At 39.9% G+C, this 27,922-nt stretch overlaps 1 protein-coding gene across 7 annotated transcripts in view; it reads right to left on the reverse strand.

The window, feature by feature from the left end:
* ANKS1B (ankyrin repeat and sterile alpha motif domain containing 1B) overlaps window positions 1-27,922 on the reverse strand; it is a 330,248-nt gene that overhangs the window by 274,730 nt on the left and 27,596 nt on the right. For 6 of the 7 annotated variants that reach the window (XM_083573571.1, XM_083573577.1, XM_083573576.1 and 3 more), the window contains 5 exons: window positions 21,324-21,620; window positions 13,408-13,483; window positions 12,565-12,666; window positions 9,262-9,378; window positions 4,955-5,130 (listed from right to left, as the gene is read on the reverse strand). In XM_083573571.1, the coding sequence (XP_083429697.1) occupies window positions 4,955-5,130; window positions 9,262-9,378; window positions 12,565-12,666; window positions 13,408-13,483; window positions 21,324-21,620 (768 nt within the window). Of the gene's footprint in view, window positions 1-4,954; window positions 5,131-9,261; window positions 9,379-12,564; window positions 12,667-13,407; window positions 13,484-21,323; window positions 21,621-27,010; window positions 27,152-27,922 lie in introns of those variants that run through there. The other variant, XM_083573579.1, reaches the window with a different exon arrangement.

Genomic DNA, 27,922 nt, shown 5'->3' on the forward strand with positions numbered 1-27,922 from the left:
GCAGAATATTTTCTGGCAAGATGATACATGATTACCATATGGTCAGAGGTCGAGTAGTTGTTCCTAAAACCCGCTTGCTCATGGCCAATCAAATTTGAGTCATTTGCCCAATGGGACAGCTTGGACAGCAAAAATTTTGCATAAATTTTCCCGATGATAGACAAAAGGCTGATGTTCCGATAGTTCTCCGGGTCAGCAGGGGGACCCTTTTTATGGACTGGCACGATCACGGCCTCCTTCCATGACCTAGGGATAAGCCCCGTAGAATTAATTGCATCAAAGACTTTGGCCAGAATTTCAGCCCACCACCTCGGTTGCGCAACAATAGCCTCAGCAGGGACTAGATCCGGCCCGGGGGCTTTGCCCGTTTTCAGATCTAATATCAAGTCCATTATCAGGTCTGGGTCAGTGGAGGGCCACAAAGGTAGATGGTCGGCTCGGAGTTCCGTGGATGAGTTGGATTCCTCTGCCAAGGAGAAATATTTACTCAAGAATTGTTCCCATGTGGGCGCAGGGATAATCGTCAGTGGGTACTTCCTTGCTCTTTTGTTTATCAGAGCCCAAAATTCCTGTGGTCTGCGGGATCTCGAGGCCGCAATCAAGGCTCGCCAACGTTTTTGATACCACTCGCGTTTGGCCAGCTTTAAAGTCTGTTTGTATGCTCTTTTGGCTTGTAAATAGGAAGATGGTAGAGCCTTAGCATTAGAGTTTTTGTATTCATTATAGATGGAACGAAGAAGGGATCTTGCTTGTTTGCAAGAGGTGTTAAACCAAGGGGCCCCAGCACTGCAATGCGCCACTTTCGCCTTTTGAGGAGGTGATGTAAAAAAAGTGGTAAGGTTTGTTATAAGAAGGTTAAAAAGTTTCAAAACCGAATTGGAATCTTGTAAGTCAGTAGTTATTTGAGGTAAGTAGGCGTTGATTTCCCTATGGAAGAAAACCTGGTATTTTTGGGCCACAGCCTCCGACCATTTGATCCCTCTTATTTTGATCGATGATGAGGTTTCCAGAAGGACTGAGTGTTTATTGTCATTCTGGCACCGGAACAATGACAGAGTGGTCACTATTGGGAGGTGATCACTGAAATGTTGGTTTTCAACTTGAAAGGAAAGTACATTAATGGCCAGATTTGCGGAGATCAAGAGGTAATCGATAACACTGTTAGATGTTAGTCCCAGGTGAGTGAACTCCCCCGGTATATCGGGGGGGAAGGTGCCGTTCAAAAATACTAGATTCAGGCGAATGGCCATTTGGTAAAGGGTCACTCCTGCTTTGTTTACTCTGTTGTCCTTTGAAGTTCTAATTCTGGCATGTTCCAAGTCAAAATTGTCCAAACATGGGGGAGTCCACCATTTGGACTTGGTTAGTAAGTCCCAATTTGTGGCAATACGAGCATTAAAGTCTCCCCCAATTAAGGAGTACGAGTTAGGGCATTTAGTATGACGTGACAGTAGGTGATTTTCAAATGATTCCCATCTCCAATCAAGATCAGGCGCTGAGCCTTCGGGGGGGAGATAAACATTAGTAATTAGTAATGAGGACTTCCCTTCTGTGATCAGTCCAGATAGAGCAAAAGGCGGGGAAGCCCGTACCAGAGTGAATTTGGCGCGAAGTTGGAGTGAAATCCCAATCAAAAGGCCCCCTTTGGGGCGACCACCTTTCAAAGAAGGGGAGGCCGGAAGTGTTAGAAGATCAAAGCCGTCTATGGTAATCTCTTCCTCATCCCATGTTTCTTGGAATAGAATGATTTTAAATGAATTTATGTACTTCCTGAATTCGGGGTCTGATTTTTTGGTTCTCCAACCAGCAATGTTCCAGCTAAGTATTGATAATGTCGAGTCCTTGTGCTGTCCCGGTAATTGTCACTTTGAGTTGTTTAATGGGTTCTTGGAGGTAGAACGAGGACCCATAAGGAAATCGGTAATTTTAGTTTGTGCGGATAAGGTCTTCTTCCGTGTTAATTGTATCGATGATTTGGTAACATTAACAGGCAGGAAGGGCTTTGCCGGGAAGGAAGAATTAGGCAAAGTTGGTGAGGTCGGATGCTGTTCATTGAGGTGAGTAGTAACAAGTCTTTGGTGGGCTACACTAGTAGATCCGTCAGAATTATCAGTCTTAACCAGGGTAGCGCTAAGAGGTGTTCCGGCCATCACTTGTAGTTGCTGCGCAGATGGAGAGGAATTATCACGCAGATGTATTAAAGGGCATGAACGTGAGGATGGTGCATGCATAGTCATTTCCTGGTGATCTTCAGGCAGGGTAGATTCTAGCTCAGGCATTGAGGCAAAGGAGTCATCAACTTCCATATTTTGATTGGGCATAAGGACTGAGACGGGAGTATTGAGTTTATCGACTTCCTCCACGGTAGAATGGTGCTGTTGGTCAACAGGTGGCTGCTGATTCAGATCAGTAGGGGGTAACAAGGTCTCAGGTTGAGAAATTATCAGGGCATTTGATGGAGACACCATGTGGGATGTGGAGCGCCTGCTCTCCTCTCTCATCGGTATAGAGGGGTCCCCTTGCGATAGAAGTCTTTGTTTGAGTAGATCCAATCTATCGAGAATAGCCTGCTGTTCCTCTGAAGGGAGTTTTCCATAAGAGGAGATAAGATTTCTCTCTTCAGGGATATTCCAATCTCCGCTTGCAATTGGATCATTCCTCAACGTAACTAGATGGGCACTTGGGGTCGCAGGTGGAACAGGGGATACCCGGCTAGGTGTTTTTCCCGTTATTATAGGAACAGAAGAAGGAAACGAGCGTTCATTGCCAGTTGAGATGTTGGCAAAAAGAGGTTTAACACTCATGTCCTTAAAGACTCTTGTTGTTACAATCTCCCAGGGTGCCAGCCGATCTTTTTGTCTTGCAAGAAGATGTGGGATCCTTGCAGACTGGAAGGAGAGCATAAATTTCCTTGGCCAGGGCGTGGCATTTAGGGGTGCTACAGATATAAGATCTATCTGGAAAAAAGGAATATTTAACAAATCACGAAGGTACCCTTTAGCCATCCTCAGGTTATTCCACCTAAGACTGGGGGCGTCACGGGAAAAAATGGATAAACATATTTTGTTAGGTTGAAAAATCAAAGATTGCTTATTCCTTTGGAGCAGAGGCAGCCTGCATCTTAGGCCCTTAAGGAGAGATTTCTGATCAAGTTGTCTCTTTAAGGCACTTACAAGCTGCACAGGAGATTGATGCAAATTAGATAGTTCAGTTGAGGAAGGTAGATGAGCCAGAAGGGCCCGTGAAAGTTTGTTCAATGACAAAGAAATCCCCTCCAATTCCTTGAAAATGAAGCTTAAAGTCCTGATTACCAGTTGTATTTGATCAGGTACTAAATCATGGGCAGTTTGCCCTAATGCTTCCCGTTTCAGTGACGGAGGGGTAATTAAGGTGTCAGAGAGGAGGGCTTCCCTATGGCTTCCATCCCCCGCTGAATCAGCCAGCTTTTCCAACTCTCCTTGATCATACAGAGGCCAGAAGCGGTTGTATGTTTCGACCGCAGAAACAGTTACTTGCTCCGTTTTGCTGTTATTGTTAGTAGATGGTGGGGGGGATTCAAGCTTTGACTGCTTTGCTCTTGGAGGAGAACAACCTTTCTCAGCAGATCTTGGTCGCTTGCCATGACCCATTTGTCGCTGTCTCACTGACTACGGAGGTTCAAAGTAGAGGTAAACGGAGACAAAAGAGAACTTATCTTTTATGGCTGCAACTCCTCTGCTACTCCTCCTCCGCTGCTCAGCATAACCCAATCTTCAAGGCGGCGGTACTAATCAGCAGAAGGTTTGAATATCCTTGTTGATACGTATATTGGCCAACCATAGAAGTAAAACGATTAAAACTTCTAACAAAGGTAAAATGATTTAAAAGTCTAATAAAAACAGCTAAAAAGACGGCTATAAAAGGCTATAAAAGGCTATAAAAGGTTTGTAATCCGGAGGGTTCATGAAGGAGAAGTTGTTACAGCCGCCATCTTGAGGCTTGACAACCCATCCTGAAGCAAAGTTTTTAACCCAAGGTACTATTTCTGGCTTAGCAGAGTCTGTAACCTGAAACGTCTGTAACCTGAGGTACCACTGTAGTTTTTCCCATGGTGGCAACTGTACTGTGGAACTTTCCTGTGGATCTCTGCTTTTAGGAAAATTATTTTTTTAAATCTTCCTTTTTCAACAGGCATTGGACAATAAGCAGAATTTAAAATGACTTGCTACTTTTTCAGACAATTTTCTATGCTGTTGCTATGTTACCTGCTGCTGTTTTAGATTTACTAGTGTTTTTATTAATTCATAGTTCATATGTTTTATTGTGGTTTTAATTGGTGTCATTGCTATTTAGGTAATGTTTATAGCTTTTATTGTAAGTTGCCCCAAGTCTTTAAGGAGCCATGCACTAGGACACATTTTTTAAAATGAAATATAATATAAAATATTACCTATTAGCTAACTTTAACTCTACTTGCCTTCACCCACATCCATACCCACATACCCCTTTAATATATATTAGCTCCAATCCAGAAAACTGTACAAAGCAGTGAGCAAGCCCCTGTTTCCACAGATGTGTTCACCACTGCTAGAGCTCTTTTCTTCTCCTGAAATGGAAAAGGGCAGGATCATCTCTGAAGCTCAAAGTCTTGGAAAGCACTGAGGCAACAGGCACCTCAAGAAAGGCAACAGGCACTTGGCACCTAACAGATTGGCTAGCCCAGGCATAGGCAAACTCAGCCCTCCAGATGTTTTGGAATACAACTCCCATCATCCCTAGCTAACAGGACCAGTGGTCAGGCATGATGGGTATTGTAGTCTCAAAGCATCTGTAGGGCCGAGTTTATTTACTTTATTTAGTATACAATTTTTGATTATGCCAAGTGTGGTGGGATTTGAAGTGTGTGCATATGTGTGTGTGTAAACTAGACAATTTATTAATAGCCAGATACTAAGCCATATTCTGTCTTACTTACTATATTGGATTTGGACTGGCTTTCATTCACCACTGGTTCTTCTTCTGATACTTTGCTACCATTGTCCAGATAGTGGTCAGATACAGTATGACAAAGCTCTTCCAAAGAATAATCCTTTTCTTGGCACAGTTTGATTTCATCCAGTAGTTTTGACAACTCCCCAGTCACAGCTTCACCTTTACAGAAAGCAAAACAACCTGTCAGTGTAGTAAGCCAAGCAAAACAAGTCTAAATATAATATAAAATATGTTGTGTTAAGCATGGTCTAACCTTAGAAATAGATTAAGAGTTGGCAACTTGATGGCCTCTCTCTGTAAACATGTAAACTGCTCAGAAGTTAATTCTTATTTAAATACTCTCCTTGGGCATTCTTCTAGAAGTCAGGACTTTAGCAAAAGACCATGAAAATTTGTTCTCTGTCCTGATTTAAACATAGGACTCGCTTTCCCTCATTCAGACAGGATTGGCTGTGTTATTTTCACTTTTGGAAAACTTCACATGTTCAGAAGCACCATACTTTTTATTGATTTTCACTGGGTTTCAGAAATGGGTTTTTGAGCTGTGGATGAGCTCTGCTTCCCACACTTTCACTCCATAGCCAGCACAAGTATAACCTCCAGATCAAAAGTACATTCCCATCACTCAGATGTACTCAGTTTTGTTTTTTTGAAATTAGCACCACATTAAAACTCTCCTGAGTAAGGAAGGCATAAAACAAGAGAGGCGTGTTAGAAAGTTTAGATCTGGAAATTGCTAGGTGCATGCTGAATGACTCTGGTCTTCCCAAATGTACATGTGGAACTTCCGGGTTGACGCCTCCGGCAATGGCGGAGCTCCTCCGATCGGGAGGAACTTGCTCCGTGAAAAGCAGGGTCTGACCGCCACGGCGAAGGCGGAGACCCACAGAAATCACAGGCGGGAGAAGCCTGTGAACTTGGGATTCGGCTGGCACCTCTTGCGCCTCCCCTACTCGCGGGGAAACCCTGTTTTGGGGATCCGGAGCGACGTGGGGTGAGTGGCGCGGTGCTTTGAATCGACTGCTTCTTTCACGGAGTGAAGCCGCATTGCTGTTGCCGGAGAGCGCTGGCTTTTTCCTGTGGACAATTGGACTTTAAACAACTACCCGTGAGTAGACTGGAAAATTTGGATCTTCAAATATTCTAATTTGGCAAAGTAGCGGGAAGGCTCTAAACAGGAAGTCCGCCTCCCGTTTTTGTAAATAGATTGAAGCAAAGGCGTTACAAACTAAAGTCTCTGAAAGTTTTTGGATAAAGGATTAAAATTCCACTGGTTAAAAATATCAAACCCCCCTTGGAAGCAGGAGAAGAGGGGGGAAGCCGTGGACCTAGGGAGAACCTGCAGGAGAGAGGGAAAAGTAAACTACCACTGCTCTGAACCTGGGGACGGTCTGCCTGATGACGTTTGGGGAAGGTTCACTGACAGAACAGATTTGACAGATACTTAAAATTAGAAAGATACTGTTTCCATTGATCTCTTCTGAGTTTATTAAAGGGTGAAAAATAACTGAAAATCGAAACTGTTTCTGTGACTGAAAGAACTGATACAATTTGAAACTGCTTCCCTCTAGAGGGAGAATGTGAAACTGTTACAGGAGTGTAACAGGGTAAACTCCAGCTGCAAGATAAAGTTTCTGAGAATTAGAGATTGACCTTGGACTATTCAAAATGCTGATAGGAGAAGGTATTGTGACTGCATTATTCAAAATAAATCATTCACTTGAACAGCTGCACAGAAATGTAGATGACATGATCTTCAAACTTGACAGCCGGGAACAGAAAGTGACTAACTTGAATCAAAAAGCAAGCAACAACATGGACTTGGTACAGGAAAATATCTTGGCAAGACAAATGATGGAGGAAAAGGAGAAAGATGCCGTTGTGAAACTTAAAGTAACTCAAGAAGGATCCTCAGTTCTACAGAGGCAAATCGAGGATTACAAATGGAAGCCCTGCATGATTGATTTTAGCAAAAACCAGAGCTTGAGGATGGGACCCTGGCTTGGACTGAAGAACGAAAGTTGGAAAGACCCCTTCATCCAGGGATTAACTGACATCTGGAACATGGGTTGGGGCCTGGAGGAGCTTGAAGCTGTGGGGGCCTATGGACTTGGAGGAATCCTGAAATACGTTCTGAAATACCCTATGGACCTTAGTTTCAAGTATGGAAATTTGGCTGAACTGTTCAGAAGGAACAAAAGTTCTGTTTGGTTGGAGTTTTCCTGAGATTTGCTCCTGAGCATCAAAGAATATGAAGAAGATCCGCAGAAGGGACTTGGAAAAGAATTAAGAGCCTTGGACATAAGATCTCCAGGTTGATGGAATATATGGATTTGACGGAAAGGACTGGCAGAATCCGAAACCAGGGAGAGGAGAGGGTGGAGGAAGATTGGGAAGCTAAAGCTTTATTTAGAAATTTTGCAAAATTAATGACTGTTAGAAAAATTGTGGAATGTTATTATATGGATTTAGTAGAAATGTTAGAAGAAGTTAAGAATAGATAAGTAATTTAGTTTTAAAGGGAAATAAGGTTTAAAAATATGTTATTTACAAGACGATAAAAAACAGAGAAAGATGGAAAGGATTTGCTGAAATAATTAGAAGAATGGGAATACAAAAAGGGAGATGTGAGGAAGTCGAGGAAACAAGGAAATGAAGGATAGAATACGGAAAAGGAGAGATGTATTTTAAACTGTTTTGTTTAGATTTATTTATGTGTTTAGCTTAATGGGATTGGGTTGGGGTTTATATTATTTGTATACTGTATTGTATTGTGGTGTTTTTTCACTTTTTTTTTCTCTTTCTTCGTTTGTCTTTAAATTTTCTCTTTTCTTCTTTTTCTGTAATCTTTAAAAGCAATAAATATCATTTAAAAAAAAAACCAAATGCACATGTGGAGATGCAGCAGCCACTGCAATATATCTCCAAAACAAACTGCCAACCAAGGAAACAACACATACACCTTTTGAACTTTTGCACTGAAGAGTACCTAACCTGTCACACACATGTGTGTATTTGGCAGTACTGTCTATGTCTCTGTACCACAAGTTAGATTCCAGAGCAAAAGAGACTATCCAGATTGGCTATGCTCCAGGAAGCAAAGGATACAAAGTAATAGAATTGAGTACTGGGAAAGTTAGCACAAGACATGTGGTTCATTTTGATGAACACAGGAAAGCTGACAAGAAAGCAATGGTGGCAGACTTTTCAGATGAGTCAGAGGAAGAAAAACAAGCCATGAATTGATGTATAATACCTCTGTATGGTATGGTACCTCTAGTTACGGACTTGATCCGTTCCGGAGTGCCGTTCGCACCCCGAAAAGTCCGCAACTAGAGCGCCGCTTCTGCGCACAGGTGCAGCGCAATAGAGTGCTTCTGCGCTCACACGAGGTGCACAGAGTGCTTCTGTGCATGTGCGTGCGGCAAATCCCGGAAGTATACACTTCCGGGTTTGCCGCGTTCATATCCTGAAAAAACACAACTGGAGACTGACATAACAAGAGTTATGGCTGTAGTCCACATCTGCAGATTCCAATAAGCAGTGCAACCAGAGGGGAGGAGACTGATGACAAGATCTCTGCCTTAAAGAGTGATGAGGAGATGGATGAGGTTTCACAGCCAGATTGTCAGGTGCTCAATGAGACCCAACAAAGGTATTCCAGCTCCACAACTGTCCTTCCTCACAAGATACAACCCCTAGAACCTTCCACCTGGGAAGAGACTGAGCAGATACCAGCCACTGGTGCTCATCTGTGGAAGGATGCTGCACAGGAAGAGATTGATGCACTACACCAAAACCAAACCTGGATCCTCACCAAGCTGCCCTCCCCCCGCTAATAAGGCAATTGGCAGCAAGAGGTGTTTAAGGTAAAGCAGGGTGTGGAAAGGGAAATTGAGTGCTACAAATGATAACTTGTAGCAAAAGGTTATTGGATTGTTTGACGGTAAAGGGCTGCAAGAAGCCAAGGAAATAACCACACTAATGATGACTGACTTTCTAAAGAGTAAAGATGGGTCTGAATTCTTGCCAGACAACAACCAGTACAAGTCAGCTATTTCACTAGCCTCCAACATATGGAGTGCTCCTGGTAGGACATAAAGAAATATTGATTATCACATTTCCATGCTTTAACACATTCAAAGTAAGCGAGTTAGTTAGAATATATTTGACTTTCATTGACACTACAGAACTGTTCATCTAGATGAGAAGTAAAATTTCACAATGACTGTGCTTCTCAGTAGTTCTGTAACATACTTTATTATGGAATAATTCTTAGAGAGTATTTACTTTTATTTGTTTGCGTAGGAGAAACCTCTGGAGACAAAACACAGGATTGATGATTTGTCACTGGACATTCCTCTATTGGTTCCTCTGCAACTGTGGCATTTCCTGTTTCTATGTATTCTGTAGTAAAAAATAAACAGGTAAGTAAATATACCATACTTAAATTAATCTAATTTACTTATTTTTGAATTTCCCTCATTTATCCTAATGCAACATGTGTGTGTGTGTGTGTGTTTTGAAGTATTATAGGATATTAAAATGGGATGTCTTAAGACATGCAACCTAATCCTATGCATGTTTACTCAGATATAAATTCCACTGAGATCAGTGAAACATACTCCCAATGAAGTATGGTGCGGTTACTAGAAAATCTTAAGAGACACAGGAAACAAAAAAGCATTCCTTCTGTCTCCTGTTTTCTGTCTCAGTACTTCTAATAATGGTGGCACACCAAAGAGAAAAAGGGCCTTTCCCAAAAGGTAATAAGAGGCTTTGTTTTCCTATGGGGAAGTTCTGGGCAGCAATGCCCTAGGCAGCGAAAACACAGCTGTGGTGTGAGTGGGTGTATCTGTTCCAGTTTGCCCCATTTTTGTCACATTGTATAAATTTTTTCATGTTTATCCTTAGGCAAAGGCCTAACAATTTGTATCACACAAGACACAGAAAAAGCTAAGTGACTATCTGTGCTACGTACATGACTTTGTTATAGCATTTAAGCACAAGCAGTGTGAAGCAAGGTACAGAGAGTAGGATAGAGCTTCCACTAAAACTAGGATCATTTAATCACTTCTTTCTTCACAAATTAATAAGTTTCTCTTCATTTAAAAGATTAGGCTCTGGAAGGAGTGGTATATCTGCCAGATTACACGTTCATTGAAATGGTGAGAAACTCAGCTGTAAAACAAGGCAATCAGAGAATATGCAAGAAATGAAGGGCAGACTTAACACAGGCATTGCGATTAGTGAAACACAGCTGCCTCCTTTCAAGACAGGAAATGCGAGGGAATGCAGCCATGGATGGCATACAAGCAGGCTCAGCTGGAATGAGCTACTGAATTTCAAGGGACTAATGAGACAGCTTTAGAAAATCTCTCACATATTAACTTAGCTGTTCTTCAAATCTAATTTGGCATTGGGTGGATGCTTTGTATATGTGGCAGCTCTATGTAAATAAAAAGATAGAAAATGAGCCCAATATTATGTGGCCCATGCCAGTTTTAGCATCTATAAAAATACCAGTAAAAAATCTAGTAAAAAAAGGAAACTTTTATAATGCATTTTCTGAAAATTAAGTGTTGTCAATAATTTAGCAGCATAATAAATCCCTGCCCCCCATCCAGCTAAGCATTTTGGTAGATGGATTTATATAATTTATTTTGAGTTAAAACACATCACTGATCATTAACAGTAAAGCTAAGAATTTTCAACTCAGTAGAGGGACAAGACATGGGAGTCCTCTGCCAGCCTATTTGTAATATAACTCAAACCCTTCTAGCAATTTGACAGCCAAATGGAATTAAAGGAATAGTAATTCAGAAGAAGGAACTTATACGGATAGTTGCAGATGATATAATCATTTATACAACATATGTAAATACATCAGCTTAGGAGTTCTATAAATTTTGCAAGAATATGACAGAGTGGCAGGCTTTAAAATAAATAATGGTAAGAATGAGTTGCTATCATGACATACAAAGGAAAAAGAAGAAAGGCAAATTAATTGGAGCATAACAGTGGAGCAAAACAGCTCAATATTTGAAAGTCTAATTCAAAAGTTGTATAAATAATTATTTCTCCCTTTCAAAGCAAATTCAAAAGCATCAATTTTCTGTTCTGATTACAGCAGCATAGTCCAAAGACTTAGAATATATTCTGCCTCATTCTTAGTCTGAGCAGAAATGTCAATGTAATCTTACTCATCCAAGTCCTTCTATATTTTGAAAGTTCCATGCTCATCTGCATTTGGGTTCACTTTGTTAAATCCAATATTATATCAGTAAGATACTTCATTATATCTATATTCATTAATTTTCAATATATAACAATTTTTTAAAAGTAAAAAGATACAAAACAAAATCCATTCTTCAGGGTTACCAGCGAAGTATTTTATAAAAGGATGCCACATTTCAACAATTATCATCTACATCATTTCTTATATATATATCACTTTTTAAGAGCATGGTCACACAGAAACATTTCATCCTACCCAGTAACACATATATCCAGTTAAATTATCTCTTAAATGTAAAGTTGATTATACGATGCAACACCAGCTTATCAACTGGTAGTATCTACAGGCAATCAGCACTCCCACAGATAATCCACTGGCTGGGGAGGCGTGGCTGGGCCCCATTTAAACAGAGGCAAGAGCCGGAGAGCTTCCTCAATCTCCTGCCCTCCCTAATTTGCAGGTTTCTACTTTGGCCTTGCTATGGACCGTGGTTGGTTGCCGCTGAGGGGCCTGGTAGGAATTTTTCCACTTGGCAGATTGGCATGGGCCATTTGGTTTTCGCCTACCTCGTAGCAATCGTCACAACTTTGTAAGGTTTGGCAGTTAGGCATTGGTTAATCTTATGATGGGGGAGGGGAGGTATGGCCATCACCTGCCCCTCCAAGCTTAAGTGTATTCCGTTAAAGGAATCCGGGGGTGTAGATCTTGTCCGAAGTCCAGGGCTTGGCTAGGGGCATGCCACGACCCCGTCGGGAACCCTGGGGGAGCTCGAGTTGGTTTGCATCAACGGGGCTCCTCCTATCGGTGGTTGACCCTTACCGGACTCCCTGTGTGACAGGCAGGAGTCAGATATAGCCAGGTCAATTCCAATGCCTAAGCCAATACTGCTCACATTCTGTAACCAATAAAGTTGTGGCCAAAATTTGCCCAATAACATTAACCTAATATCTGTGTCCTTGTGTCTCATTCATCGACAAGGGGGTGGTTTCGGGATCTCAACACGCAACTGGTATCATCTATGAGCAATCAGCACTCCCAAAGATAAACAAGAGTGCAAAGAGTGCTGCACTGCATCTGAAAATGATAAAAATTAAGTGCCATTGAATTGCCTCTTAAAATAGGAAGTACAAATTTTGGAAACCAAGCCTATAAAGATACCCCATTTTTATATTACAGTAAGTGAACATTTTGGTAAAGGCATGATTAGACGTGAAATATTAGAATATACTATAATACATATAACCAAAGGACTTTGCAAAAATTCTCATATATTTTGTACACACAAATTTTATATTTATACATTCCTATATAATGCATATATTTAATCATATACACATTATATATACAGAACTTACCTTGAAGTAATGCAGCGATTTGGAGTGATTGTTGTGATGGGTGTTCTTTGAGAATATCTAAAACAGTTCTACCTAAACTGTCTTTTATGTTGGCATCAATTCCTAAAATAGAAATTGTGTATTTAAAATAGAAATTGTGTAATTAAAGATTAAACTTATTAGATAAAATATTTTTCAGCATAAATGCAAAACATCAAGACCAGTAATTTAATGTAAGGCTATTTGATGGCATGTTGGATATCAATACAAGCTGTTAAAATGTACTAATTAGTATCCTAAATCTCATATATACGTTTATGGACTACATAAAAGTCAAATGGCTACAGAAATCTGAAAACTGTTCTTTTTTTCTTTTTTTCACCACAAAACAAAATAGCCTTTGCTACAGAATGCCTGGCAGAACAGCTTCATTTATGGGTTACTCTGAGAGGAGAGGTAGCTATTCATTTGCCTTAACATCAGTAGACATACTCCAAGGACATTAAACATTCTTAGTTCAACTACATTGTCTGTCTGGACACATGGCAATTGGAAACACAGTTTGTTCCACAAGAACCCTACTGGTATTCAGCAAGAAATAGCAACCAGATAAGACCAGTGGCGTAGCGTGGGGGGTGCAGGGGGGGCTGGCCGCACCGGGCGCAACATCTGAGGGTTAGGGTTAGGGGGCGCAAATCCACGGGTTAGGGGGCGCAAATCCACGGGTTAGGGGCACAAATTACTTGCCTTGCCCCGGGTGCTGACAACCCACACTACGCCACTGGATAAGACTAAATAACATGGTTTGAAATTAGGAAAGTGTGAGATTATTTACAACTCATTTGGAGAATAATTATGATTTACCTGTTTCTAGCAGAATGCGTACCACATCCACTTTTCCAAACAAAGCTGCTTCATGCAGTGCACTCCCTTTTTCTGTCTGGAAAGAAATTAAATACAATAATTAAATAGTTTAACTTACTAGAAATTATCTCATAACTTGTTAACTTATTAATTATCACTATAAAGTATAGAACGGGACACTGATTGTGTGTGAATATAACAAAATATTATGCATTTTTCTTAACCAAAGAGTACATTCCAATAAATTCAGTGAGACTCAGTCCTCAGAACACAAACATGATGCTAACATTCATAATTACATGGTTCAAAACACCAACTGCGCCAGCTGGTAATGCTTAACTGATATCTGAATATGATCACCATTTCTCCATAAACGGTCCTCTGACTTAGTATAGTAAACAAGGTGCTGCATGGTCATGTTAGTAGTTTAAGCATCCAAAGGAGATGCTTTTTAGGCACATGCAAGAAGCTCTTTATTCTCAACCCCCTCCCCTTAAACTCTTAATTACTGCTGTGAAACTCATGATTTATAAAACAAGACTGTTTTTCATGACCACATATTTGTACACCATTCCCAGTTGAAAATCCTAAAAGAAAAAGTATACATGATTTTTAAAAAAAAACATCCAAAGCGGTTCAAGGACAAGGTCAATCTTGGCAGGTTAAAATAAATTAATCACTTTTTGCATGCTTATACTTTTAAAAACCTGTAACTTAAAGACTGTTTCACTTCAAGTTAATTGTTCTGCATTGGGAGTCAGTCAAATTCAAAATGAAGATTAGTGTGCATGCAAGCAACTTGTTAACTAGTAGATGGACCACCTAGCCAAGCAATTATTTTCTGTACTTTCTGTATTAGGATATTTGTGTATTTATGGCTTCTTTGATTTGCTTCCACAAACCAGATGCAAATAGTGCTGTTATGCCCACTTATGTGCTAGTAGCTCCCACCAAGGAACATGATGTTGTACTAGTGGGATGAATTCTCATGTTTTTAACTGTTCTGCAAATGTGTTAAGTAGTATCCCTTATCCCAATATATATGCTAGAAGGTCTCCTCCAGGGTCCACTGGTGAAAGGAATTCTGAAAAATTTAGGATTTTGCTGATACCTTCCTCGTTTGTGGGTTGTTTGACAAAATAGGTATTTACAGAATTAGCTTGCTATTACCATGTACAATAAATGTTTGGTAGTAAATGCTTGTTGGCATTATTTGAAGGGGGGAAGTTGGTAACTAGGGGAGGAGAGATTTAAAAAGGGAAGTAGTGTGAATTAAAAAAACAACAAACCATGATGTCGAGGGTAACTTGTGATTTTAAGATGCACATTTGTGAAAGCATCCCACAAAGAGAAACCAAAACAGAGCATTATTGTTGCTTTTAATTTACTTGATAGAAAAATGCGCCTTTTATTAATGCTTCCTAAAATATGAATAGTGTAACAGAAAATATTGTAATATTTCCATATAATAATATAGAATAATGTAGCAAAATGTAATTATATACATTTAATTAAATAAATATTAATACAAACACACTTCGCTATAATTTAAACAATAACAATACTTTTACAAAAAATTGAAATAAAAAGTGAGAAGAATGGGGTAATAGGCAATTAAGTCATACTTAGAGTAGACATTAAATAATGGACTTAGGTCCTTTGCTTTCTGTGGGTCAACTTTCAGTATGATTAACATTGGATATTACCCATGCTTTTTAACATCAGAAGGGAAGCAAAACGATAACAAATACAACTGCAAACAAAACCATGACTCCTGTCAGGAATGCTTCTCTGGTACTGTAGTACCATGGTTTCCATGGCTGAAGTAATTCCATTTAGGAATTAGAAATTAAATCCAGGCAGTTGCTTAGTTCATGAACTAAAGCTAATGCAGAACCAAGCTAATGCAGAGCTTGGTAGTAGACATCTTCTCATTGTAAATGCTCTCCCAAGTATCATAGTTGTGCATTGTGGGAGGAAAGTCCATTTCAATCTGTCACCTGATGACTTCTATCACTTCTTTCATATGTTCTGCAATTCACCAAAACAAAGAAACAACATTATTTCACTGTTTTCCCCAAATCAATGGTGATATATGAACAGACTTAAAAGAAATCTTCATATGTGTCCCCCTTAGTTCCATATGAATCTGACACTGTCCACTTACAATCTTGAAAAGTACAGCATTTAGAACACAATAAATGGGAAGTATGGAAATCATACACCCATTTAAGAGTCAGTGACCACAAAATACATTCAACACATGTATGTGGATGTATTATTCCTTCCGGAAATGGTGTCTGTAATATCTTCCTATTAGGGTTGGGATACTCCTGTGCTGTTAGGGTTGGGACATGCCTGGGTTGCTTGTTCCATTCCATTCACAGGTCATGTTCTGCTTAAAAAATTAAAATCCCCAACACATCTGGTCATGAGTCTGGTGCAAAGCTCTTAATGTAGCTCTATAATTGTATATGGGGGGGGTCCCCATATTGCCCACTTTAAACATAGTATGACTGAACTGTATGTGGTACAGAGCCAACCACCTACAAATTCTTCATGCTTTTGGGTTGCTGATCCAGCACACTTCATGACTCTGACGGCTTTGTTCTGTCAAACAAACACACACACAACTTAGAAAAACAGCAGCAAACAAAACATATCAGAGCTGCTTTCAAATGCTCTGCCGAGCTATATAGCCCCAAAACCATCACCCCAGCCATAACCCATGGAACCATCCCACAGGGAATCATGGTCATATATCCCATTTTAAATCTATTTGTTGTGTGATAAGAGACTCACCTTCTGCTCCATTCCATGTATCTCCTTGTTCTTCAGCGGCGGACTTTGGGCTTTAAAATTTCAGTGGCACCCTGTGCAACACCAAAATTCAGCACACCCCTGCCTCTCACCTTCCATTGTTTGTCATTGTTGCAGCACCCCCTGTGGCACTCTCTTGGCTCAGTGCCCAGTGCGAGTAAACCAGGGGCACTCCCCTAAATCTGCCTCTGTCATTCTGTTCCACTCCTCCAGGCTTGTGTTAACCAGAAAATGGTGTCTTCCATTTCCCCCCATTCTTTTGCTAGACAGGCAGCAATCTGTCACAAAATAGCAGTATCCACATTTGCTACAAATTTAGTCATGTACGACAGCAACTTGGACTACAGTTCTCAGAGGCATCTTGTTCAATGTGTCCGTACTCTGACTGGGACATAGAGCAAGAGCTTTTTAGTGGTGGAGTGGTGGCACTTCAGTAATAGAAATTTCTTCCCAGAAAATTCATTAGATGAGTTTGATTTACTTCAGCAGGCATTGGGGAGTCTGGCCTGAATAAAATATTTTTTATCAACTGTTTAAAGGCTGTTTCATGTTGTTCATGATCCTGTATATTTAATTGTATACATAAAGTGAATTCTGTGGTTTATTATTAGATTTATTGTAAGCTTCTTGGACATATGTTGATCAGATAGACAGACAGATAAGACTGTCCTTCAAACATCTAGTGTCTTTGCTAAGGCTATGGTCTTACCTCAGTAATGGACTGGATGAGAACCATTAAACTGAAGCTCAATCCACATAAGACTGAGGCACTGTAAGTGAGTGGTTCCCTAGGCCAGATGGATGGGAGGTTGGCTGTTCCTGAGGGGGTTACACTCCCTCTGAAGGTGTGGATACACAGTGGGGGGTACTTCTAGGTCCACTGCTGTCTCTTGAGGCTCAGGTGGACTTAGTAGCATGGAGCTTTGGCTGGTGGTTCAACTGCACCCTTATCTGGACAGAGATTGCTTAACTTCTGTCATCTGTGCTCTGGTGACCTCTGGATTAGATTGCTTAACTTCCGTCATCTGTGCTCTGGTGACCTCTGGATTAGCTTACTGATATGTGTTATATGAGGGGATGCCTCTGAAAACAGTTTGGAAACTTCAGCTGGTGCAGAATTAAGCAGCCAGGTTGCTCACTGGGGCAAGATGGTTTGAGCATATAATGTCCATCCTAGCTTGACTGCACTGGTTGCCAATTAGTTTCCGGGCCCAATTCAAAGTGCTGGTTTTGATCTATAAAGCCTTAAACAGCTCCAAACTGCAATACCTCAAGGACCACATCTCCCCATATGAACTAACCCAGATACTGCAATCATCATCCGAGGCCCTTAGTCATGTGCCTCCTCCGTGAGAGGTCCAGAGGGTGGCAACATGAGAACAGGCCTTTTCTGCGGTGGCTCCCCACTTGTGGAATGCTCTTCCCAGGTTGGCTCACCTGGTGTCTTCATTACATATCTCTAGATGCCAGGTAGAAACATTCCTCTTGTCCCAGTTTGGCTAATTAAATAATCTACAGGTTTTTTTAAACTCTCTGTGTGTGTGTGTGTGTGTGTGTGTGTGTGTGTGTGTGATAACTTACTATGTTATGTATTTTTGAGTTTTTATATTGTAAACTGCCCTCTTATCCTCGGATGAAAGGCGGTATGGAAAATTAATAATAAATACATACTACATACATACTACATACATAAGCCTGCTTCCATTATGGTATTTCCTTTACGATTGACAGAATTGCTTCATTCTATGCAAATAAGAATACAGTGCATCCTGGACATCAAGCAAATTCAGGACTTACTTCTATTTATGATCAAGGAAAATGAGTAAGTAGAAACATGTCATTTTTTGTGAAAGGAAAAGAGTTTCTTACAGCAAAACTTCAGATCTGGATGAAATTATACCTACTTTCTGTGTAAGCTAAAAAAATGCTAATCAAATGCATCTTAAATAAAAGGTGACCATGGGCTCAAACACTTTGATCTTTGATTTCAAAAATATTAGGGAGGGATTCAGGTGTGGAATGAAGTTTTGGATTATAAAATAAACATTATCAATCCACCCCATGCATTGGTCAGATGAGAGCAAACATGTTGGGTTGAAATAACCGACAGAGGCAAAGCTTTCCTTCACAAACAGCCCCACCCTTGGGTGAAATGCTTAGTAAATGGAGCTTAGTGTACTCTTAGGGAAGTTCAGAATTGCCCCAGTCTGTGTAGTTCAATCAGGTAATAAATGAATTTTTGAGGTCACAATTCTTGGAATTACTAGGATGGCCATGTCACTAAAAGTAGATTCATTTGAAATTTCAATCTATCAATCAATCATTTTATTTGTATGCTGCCTTCCCAAAGTTAAAACCACGTGAAAGGTGACTTACAACATATAAAAATACATAACTACCAACATAACAAAAGTAGTCATAAACAATAAACAAAACATCAAAAAGCACACAACCAAATTTAACAATTTCCACATAAATCATAAGATTCAAAATAAAGATATTAAAAATTAACATCAACAACTGTATGTTGAACAATATCCTATGTTCATTTGTGAACAGAGGATGTATTTCATGATGCTTATTCTGCAACAAGGAAAACATTTTCTATTGAATAATGAAGGTATGCCATATTCTGGTAGAATGACTGAGCAGTAGCTTAGATGGAATAAATTACCACTCTGGTAATGTACAGAGCCTGAGAGAAAATACTAGAAACCATAGTGTAGACTTGGGCTACTTGACAACTTCAGCTGTTTTGGTAACTGAAAATGTTATTACTATCAAGGGTGAGGTTTTCAATCCTGGCTTTGTTTGGGGGGGTATGCAGCAGTACAACTCTGTGCTTACCTATCATTCAGAGAGAGTTCTCACCTGGAAACTCAAGTTGGGTTCAATTTTTCGTCGGCTGGCTCTTCTATGAAAGAAATAATCCTGCACAAATTACTAACTACTGCCCACAATGAAGGTTTGATATTTGACCTACCAGAGAGGAAGGGCCACAAATAGAGCTCAGCCTGGGTTGTGAGAGCTTCAAAAATGAAGCGGCAAATGACCTTGAAGCCAAGTGACTGGGTTCTCTATATATGGTGGTTCTGGCTGAAATGCCTAGGTGATGATGTAAATAGAAGAACAGAATATTGCTTGGAAAATAAAGTTAAATGTTTCACCATAAAGTGTTGTGGGAACATGGTAGAAATAAAACTTGTCCTGAAACAGAAAATAAAAGAAAAGCATAAAACTGGGAAAACAAAACTGGGAAAACTAATGGCTAAAGCAATACTAATAATCAAGAGTAACTGACAAATAAAGCATTATAAAAAGAGTGATTATTGTAACTTGGCTTAAAAAATTAACATCTGTGCAATAACTATTAGTAGATACATGATTATATTACTTTTTACTTCTTTCTCTTTAATAAAAAATGCTTTTATTCTTTATGTCAACATGTTTATAGAAAACCAATTCATCAACAGCAGTAAATGTCATATTACGGCTATTGCTTCACTCATCCTCTTTCAGAGTTATATTAAAAAAAAAAAAAAAGCCCTCCTACAAATTTGTCAAATGTGACCTTTTCCTTTCACACTTGATGTGTTTTGTCTGTCTGGAACACTGTAGCTTCTAAATAAATGTTAGTACCACACTATTAATATTGCTGCTTGAGACACTCAAGCACGCCCAATAAGGTAAAGCATGCCCAATATGCTCTACAGGCAGAGTAGAAATATGGAATTCATTCCTAGTTGTAGTTCTTGTACTTTATAGAGAGAGATATGGTTCTTTCGATGAACAAACCATAGCTTGTGGGGGGAAATACCATAGGACGCACCTTGTTTTAGAGGGGGAGAACAAGAAAAAAAATTCTCCCCCTCTCTGCTCAGCGCCCCTTCAGCGAAGCAGCATAAGAAACGGAACCCCTTCCATTTCTCCTCCTGCTTGGCTGAAGGGGCGCTGCGCAGCTCTCCCTCTCCTTCAGGTGGCTATCCCTGAAGCCTGGAGAGCGAGAGGGGTCGCTCTCGCTCTCCAGGGGACCCCTCTCGCTCTCCAGTCTTCAGCGAAAGCAACGCGAAGTCTCCGGAGCGTGGAGGGAGTGCTCCCTCTGCGCTTTGGAGGCTTCGCGTTGCTATTGCTGAAGCCAAGGAGCTTGCATTCGCTCCATAGGACGCACACACATTTTCCCCTTAATTTTTGGAGGGGGGAAAAGTGCGTCCTATAGAGCGAAAAATACAGTAATTTGTAGAGCATTTGCCTTGCATGCAAGATGTTGCAGGTTCAGTCCCTGGTCTCCAGGTGAGTTGGGGGAAATCTTAAACCCTGGAGTGCCACTGCCAGTCAGAACAGACAATACTGAGCTAGATGAACCAATGTCCTGACTCAGTATAAGGCAGCACTCTATATACCTATTATTCAGATAATTTTCAATATTCTGCTTCTTTTGCAAAGCAACATCACTGAACATTTTCCCTATTTTAATTTGCCAGAAAAGTAAACAAAATTCCACAATGAAACACTTTAGAAGTATACTTGTCATTTATTACTTGTCATCAAATAATTTTACACAGATATTAGAAGATGTGGTATTGAACATGATCAACTGAAGCAAAATTTTCCCATTTTGAATCCATAAATGAAAACAACTCAATTTATTCATAGCCACTAAATAAATCCCCCCCCAAATTAACTTCATGTTGTCTCCAAAAGTTACTGAGGATCAGTAACTGAGCAAAACTTTGAAGGAAGTCATAAAGCTGGGAAACACCCCCTCAGAACACGTTTATTTGCTCTTACCTATTGCTGGATGCACTGAAACAGCTGTTTTCAAATGAGCTTTGAAACCATAGAAAATATGGAAGAGAAGGAGGAAGCATCTGATATATATATGTCAGAAACACATATTTGAAATATGCCAAGGAGACACTGAACACTGGTATAATATGCTCCTGGCAGTCAAGTACAGAGCCACTCCAGTTGCAAAGTGTAGGTTGTACTTTGTATTTGTAACAATGAAACATAATGAAAAACAATGTCATCTCTTTATCTAAATGGAACAAAACAAAACTTTGTTTAAATAATAATTTTAGAAATTGTATACTAACGTGGCAGCTGACATCCATTCCAGCTTCTAGCAGCACCTGTACAACCGCTTTGTGACCATTACGTGCAGCAAGGTGCAACGGCGTGTGTTTTCTTGTGTTACAGCTCATCAAGTTTGGATATGCATTGATGATCATCTTCACTACTCGCAGACGGCCATATAAGGCTGCCAAATCCAATGGAGTCTCTAACTTGCTGTTTCTTATTGTAGGATCTGTAAGTTCTTCAAGCAAAACTGCTACTACTTCTGAGTGTCCATATTGGGCTGCACAGTGTAAAGCTGTTTCGTTTTCATTGTTCTGTTACAAGAGGAAGGGGAAAGTCTTGTCAACAACTGTATGATGCTTGGCATAGTCTTTCTAAGTATCTGATTTGAGCACACTGAAATAGATCAAGATACTATTTCCATAATCAATTTTGCCAATAGTCTGAGTCAGAAAGTTCTGGTGGCTTGGTTTCCCCCCTCTACTACAGTTCAGGAAGCCTGCCTCATCCCTACAGGAGGAACATAAACCTCAGCAAATATGTGGTCTCATCTGAATGCAGCTCTGCAGATTATGTTAATTGCTTACTGAAGCTAATTCAGACACAAACATTTTCTTGCCCAACTCATTTTCTTTAAATAGTTCCCAAAGCTGCCAACAAATGAAAATGTACAGAAACACAGCCAAATAACACAGTTTTAATGCTAAAATGAGGGTAGGATTTTGCACATATTTGAACAATCAAAATACTTTTAGTCTTAACTATAGGAACTAACAGTCTACTCAATTTTGTATACAGAGTTAATTATTTGTATATATGACTTAAGGACCTACTAATTGATGGAAACCTGGGTTACACTGTTTCTGATGGCATTTACCTAAAACTACAAAAACTTTAGCTGAGATCCTAGGATTTCAGTGTATGAGCAAAAGGTAATAATTTCTATATATTCCCCAAAAGACATTATGGTGGATCACCGAGCCCCTTGACACCAGTCTTTGACAGGTAAATGAAGAGGAAACTGATCATACCCCTTCTCTTACATAAAAACAAATTTAGATCCTTTGGCCATGGACAACCAATTTGTCCTTTTGAGCAATGTGATAGGCTGACACCTGCTCTATCAACTCCAGGTGGTTTTGGATAACAGTAAATACTTAGAAAAAAAATTTTTAAAAATTGTCCAGCTTTTGTGTGCATGCACACTTCTTCAGATACCTGAAGAAGATAAGGTGCTACTGGGCAATTATTTAATATTTCAACTGCTTCAGACCAACACGGCAACCTACCTGAATCTAGTAAATACTTAGGTCCATTCTAATCTGGGGTCAGGCTGCTTAAGGGTCAGAAATGTGACTCTAGTTCTTCTTGGATGGTCCCACTCAGAAGGTAGTGCTGAAGGATTTTTGCTCTGCCCCATGGCCAATGGCTAGTGGGGTTCCACAGGGGTCTAATTTGCCCCCTCCCCATTTTTTAACATTTTAACATTACATGAAACTGCTGGGAGAAGTCAAGTGAAAATTTGGGTTGCATATCATCAGGATGCTGAGGACACACAACTCTACCATTTCTTTCCATCCTCAGTACTCAGGGAGACTGTGGAAATTCTAAATTGCTGACTGGAGGCAGCACTGACATGGATGCAATCAAATAAACTGAGGTTGAATCAAGTAATATGGTGCTGTGGATGGGGAGATCCTCTGCTCTTTGGGGTAGCCCTTCCCAAGTACACAGGCTGAGAATGCTCCTGGATTCAGCACTGCCTGGGGAAGCCCAGGTGGCACTGGAGACAAGGAGTGCCTTTTACCAGTTTCAGCTAGTATGCCAACTGTGCCACTATCTAGAAAGGATTAACTTTGCCATAGTGATCAATGCTTGAGTCACATTTGTATTGGACTACTATAATGCACTCTACAGGGGGCTGCCTTTAAAGACAATGAGGTGCCTTTAAAAACTCTTTAAGAACTTCAGATGGTCTAGAAACCCATTGCCTGGATCGGTAAGATAGGTGGTCATGAAGGAGAGGTCCTTCTATATAATGGATCCACTGCTATGGAACTCCCTTCTATTGCATAAAATTTCTTAATTGGAGGCTTTTCCAACAGCTCCAAAGATCCCTCATTTTTCTTCCAGATTCAACGTGCTGGCTGAATTAGTTTATTCCTGGCTCCATTTAAAAAAAGTGGAGCATTGCTGAGTGATAGATTTAAGTTTTTTAAAATTGTATTATTGGTTTTTGTTCTTCAAATGGTAGGTTACTTTGGAAGGGCTGTGCCCAAAAGAGTAGCTCCAAATACTTTTAAAAATACAAGTTCCATCTCTTGCACAGTGGAATTTTGGCTTCATATATTTAAACATTCTCTATGTAATAAGAACTATTTTGTATTGTACCATCACATAATTCATATACATAATTACCCTAATAGAATGTAGAAATAAGAATAGAACTTCACATTTATTTGCATACACAAGTGCAAAAATAAATAAATCACTACACAAATATTTCACAATTAGATAAGGAAATGTTATCATTTTAAAAATATGTTTAAAAATTAGGCACAGTAGCTTATATAAAGGTTTGAAAGACTTGTAATAACACACATTTATTACAATTCACATTTATATTTTAAGTATATCATATGGTGATAAAATACTCATTTGACAACACAAGTTTATTCATGTCTAGGTAAAGGTAAAGGGACCCCCATTAGGTCCAGTCGCGAACGACTCTGGGGTTGCGGCACTCATCTTGCTTTACTGGCCGAGGGAGCCGACGTTTGTCCACAAACAGTTTTTCCAGGTCATGTGGCCAGCATGACTAAGCCGCTTCTGGCGAACCAGAGCAGTGCATGGAAATGCCGTTTACCTTCCCGCCGGAGCAGTACCTATTTATCTACTTGCACCTTGACGTGCTTTCGAACTACTAGGTTGGCAGGAGCTGCAACCGAACAATGGGAGTTCACCCCGTCATGGGGATTCGAACCACCAACCTTTTGATCGGCAAGCCCTAGGCTATGTGGTTTAGACCACAGTGCCACCCGTATCCCTTTATTCATGTCTACTTAGAAGTAAACCTCATTGAGTATCTGGAGCAGTTCAAAGCCCTGGACAGCAAGGTAGAACAGTGTGGCAGATCCACCACTGCATCTGAAGCCCTGATGGTCAAAACAAAAGGTGGCTGATTAGGGCATGTTGAATTTTCAACTTTCAAATTCCAAAAATAAGGGGACTTAATAAGTTCCACAGTGGCCCTGCTATGGTCAGTCTATAGAGAGGTGTTTGAAACAAGTCACAGAGGCAGCAGGGAGGGTGTATACACAGAAGAAACATGAGGGCTACATCAGAGGCCAAGAAGCAAGATGGCAGCTGATGTCCAAGAACGAATCAATGCAAGACTTGATGAAACTTGTTGCTTAAATTTCTTATTAACATTACTTTCTAATGTTCTTTTTTGATTACAAGGTAATACTGTATGTTAAGTAGGATATGTTTTATGCCAAAATTCTATTTTTATAGCATTACCTGACATTTCAGATGGTAAAATTAAAATTCTTTGATTTTTCAAGAGCAGTTTATGTGTTTTGTAACCAAACATAGATTTACCAAGCTAAATGTTGTCCAGTCACAAAAATAATAACAGACTTGAATTCCTTACACCCAAAATCATATTTTTAGGTCATCTCACTAAATAATTTTGCAAAAAATTTCACCCCCAAAATGACATCCCTAGTGGATGGCTATTTTTCACTTTTTGCTCCATCTTTGGATCTATGCAATCCACCAGTGACCCTACCTAGCATCCCCTAGCATCTCATTTTTATGTCTTCCAAAGGCTAGTGCCAGAGGAATTACCATCCATATGCACCCACTGTGCGTTTGGTGGTTGCAGCAAGGCCTGTGCAGCAGCATAGCACCCCTGCTGGGAGGGTATGATAAAGAGACACCTCTGCCTCATCCTAACTCATTCCAGAACTGTGGATATGGGGGAGGGGGGAGCAGTATTGCTCTGCAAGCATGTGTTTCTAAATAAGGAACACTAGATATTTATTTGATGTTGATAGTAAAATATCATAGAAATTGGAAATATAGTGGTACCTTGGGTCACATATGCTTCAGGTTACATACGCTTCAGGTTACAGACTCCGCTAACCCAGAAATTGTACCTCAGGTTAAGAACTTTGCTTCAGGATGAGAACAGAAATCGTGCTCTGGCAGCGTGGCAGCAGCAGGAGGCCCCATTAGCTAAAGTGATGCTTCAGGTTAAGAACAGTTTCAGGTTAGGAACGGAGCTCTGGAACGAATTAAGTACTTAACCCGAGGTACCACTGCATACTGTAGACATAATACATTTGAACAGGTATGTTCTATACAGTGCTATTGTAGTTTGAATTACCAAGTTAAACTACAAACAACCCCTTCCAGAAGTTGAAAAAGAAAGTTCCAAACACTTGTTTTATTCAAAATAGTACCAACATACATGTGCACATTTAACCTACAGGTAACTTTTATTTAAGACAAAGCTGCTATAAGAACTAGCCATGCATGATAAAGTTTGGCAGCTGCATGTTTTTTCTCCAAGTACTGTGTTACTGTTCACAGTATTTATTTAAAATTGTTGGGTTGTTTTTTTGATAAAATAATATTTGCTTCAAACAAAATATTGTAAGTGCTGATCTTATCAAGTACATATTGTGAATTTGGCTAAAATTTCAAAAGAAGAGGAATCAGTAGCACCTTTCCTTTTAGTACACAATAGGAGGAAATTATCAGATTTTTAAAACAGATTTGGATGAATGAACTGACAAAGTACAATAAAATGTTTTGTTGTTTGCTGATCAGTTTTGTTGAGAAAAGAACATGGGCATGAATTGGCAGTGGCAAGTATGTGGGATTGAAAATTCAATGCCCTTTATATGTTGAATTAAATTTCCCTGCTATAAAGTCTGTCACTAAGACAATACTACCAGTGGCCTAGGAAGAGTATGGTGAAACTGAACAGGGGGAGAAATAATGAACATAGAGTTATAGACAGCCAAAGCAATCAGTCACTACTTCCTAGGAACAGAATAGCTTAATGGCTGCAGAGAATGGCTGAATCCTGTGCCATGTTCTATATTTGGGCCATTTTTTTTAGTTCTTTGGAGCAGGCTCTATGAAGAAAAATTCCGACCTACCTTGCTCTCCTTTGTCAATGGAAATTTATGGCAAAAAACATGCCAGTAAACTGTATGCTAGCAAATCTTATTTTTCAGTTTTGCCATTTCAACCTGGTTGTAACTTACTCAGTTACTTACCTAAACAGGCATTACCACTAACAGAATTACCAGGAATTTACTTGGCCCCACATTTCTCAAGTTATTTGTATTATAAATGAATATATTTTTAACATAGTGGTCTTTACCAAACAAACACGTTATCTACCTAACCAAAACATAGTGGAACATAGTTTCAGCCACAAGCATAATGAGTATACCATAAGCCATGCATGCATAACCATATGCTTCAAATAGGCAGTGAGGTATACCACGGCCTTGTGTTGATACAGGGAGTTCTAAGATGTGTGTAATTTAGAGGGACAAAAGATGTACTTGAAAAAGCACACATTGAGATTAGGTAATATATTCTACCCAATTCAATGTACATGAAAAAACTAGTGCAGAAGAAATGGAATAGCATGTTGCAAGAAAATTGTGAAGGACATTACCTGGGACTCAAGATGCAGATTGAAACTGACTAAAACTGTGAATGTCTAGTCAATTTCAATCTAGTGTCAGTGTCATTGGTAAAACACCTCTGGTTGCAGTTCTACTGCAACTGCTGAGTTGACCCTAAGAAACAGAAAAAGAAAAAAAAAGAGGAAGGGAAAGTAGAGAGCAAGGAGGGGGGGAGAGAGAGAGAAATAAGGAAGGTAGGAAATAACTGATGCACAGAGTAAGACACACAAGGGATAAGAAAAGATGGAGAACAGGGAAATTGTTGAAACCTCCTCTACATTTTCTTATCAGCTAGTTTAAAATCTAGACATATGTTATCATTTCAGAAAGGTTTGCTGTGGTGTGCATTCAGTTCACTTTCATCTTTGCATACTATAGGGACTGCATACACCTTCATGTTAGAACCTAAACTTGTATAAAGATTTTTTAACTAAAGTGCTGAGTTATGTCCACAAAAACTAACTCTGTAATATATTAAATACAGTGCTTTTTTTCAAGAAAAACAGGTGATGGAGCTCCCCATGAAGTTGTTCCAGTAAGTCGCCAGGCAACTCAGGGCAGCCCTGAATTGATGCCAATTTGACAACAGCAGTGTTCGCTGTCCACAGAGGTGCTAAGAACTACAGCAACCTTTCTCCCTAGCTGGTTTGGGGTCACCTCTGGTTCTGGTGAAGGCCAAATAAATGCACCCCGACTCCTTTGTTCTCTTAGATTCAAATGGATGGCTAGGGCAGCTCAGAAATGCCCTCGGGTGCATGTGCAATAGTTGAGGACCGGCTGGAAAGCTTAATTCCTGCCACCGCTAGATGGGAAATAGATTGAATTAAAGATTATATGAATTGGCACTGCCCCATAGCTTGACAAATCACATATAGGAGTGGCTAGGAGCTAGGTGAAGTCAT

Source organism: Podarcis filfolensis (assembly GCF_964270895.1).
Source record: "Podarcis filfolensis genome assembly, chromosome: 10".
Classification (NCBI taxonomy): domain Eukaryota; kingdom Metazoa; phylum Chordata; class Lepidosauria; order Squamata; family Lacertidae; genus Podarcis; species Podarcis filfolensis.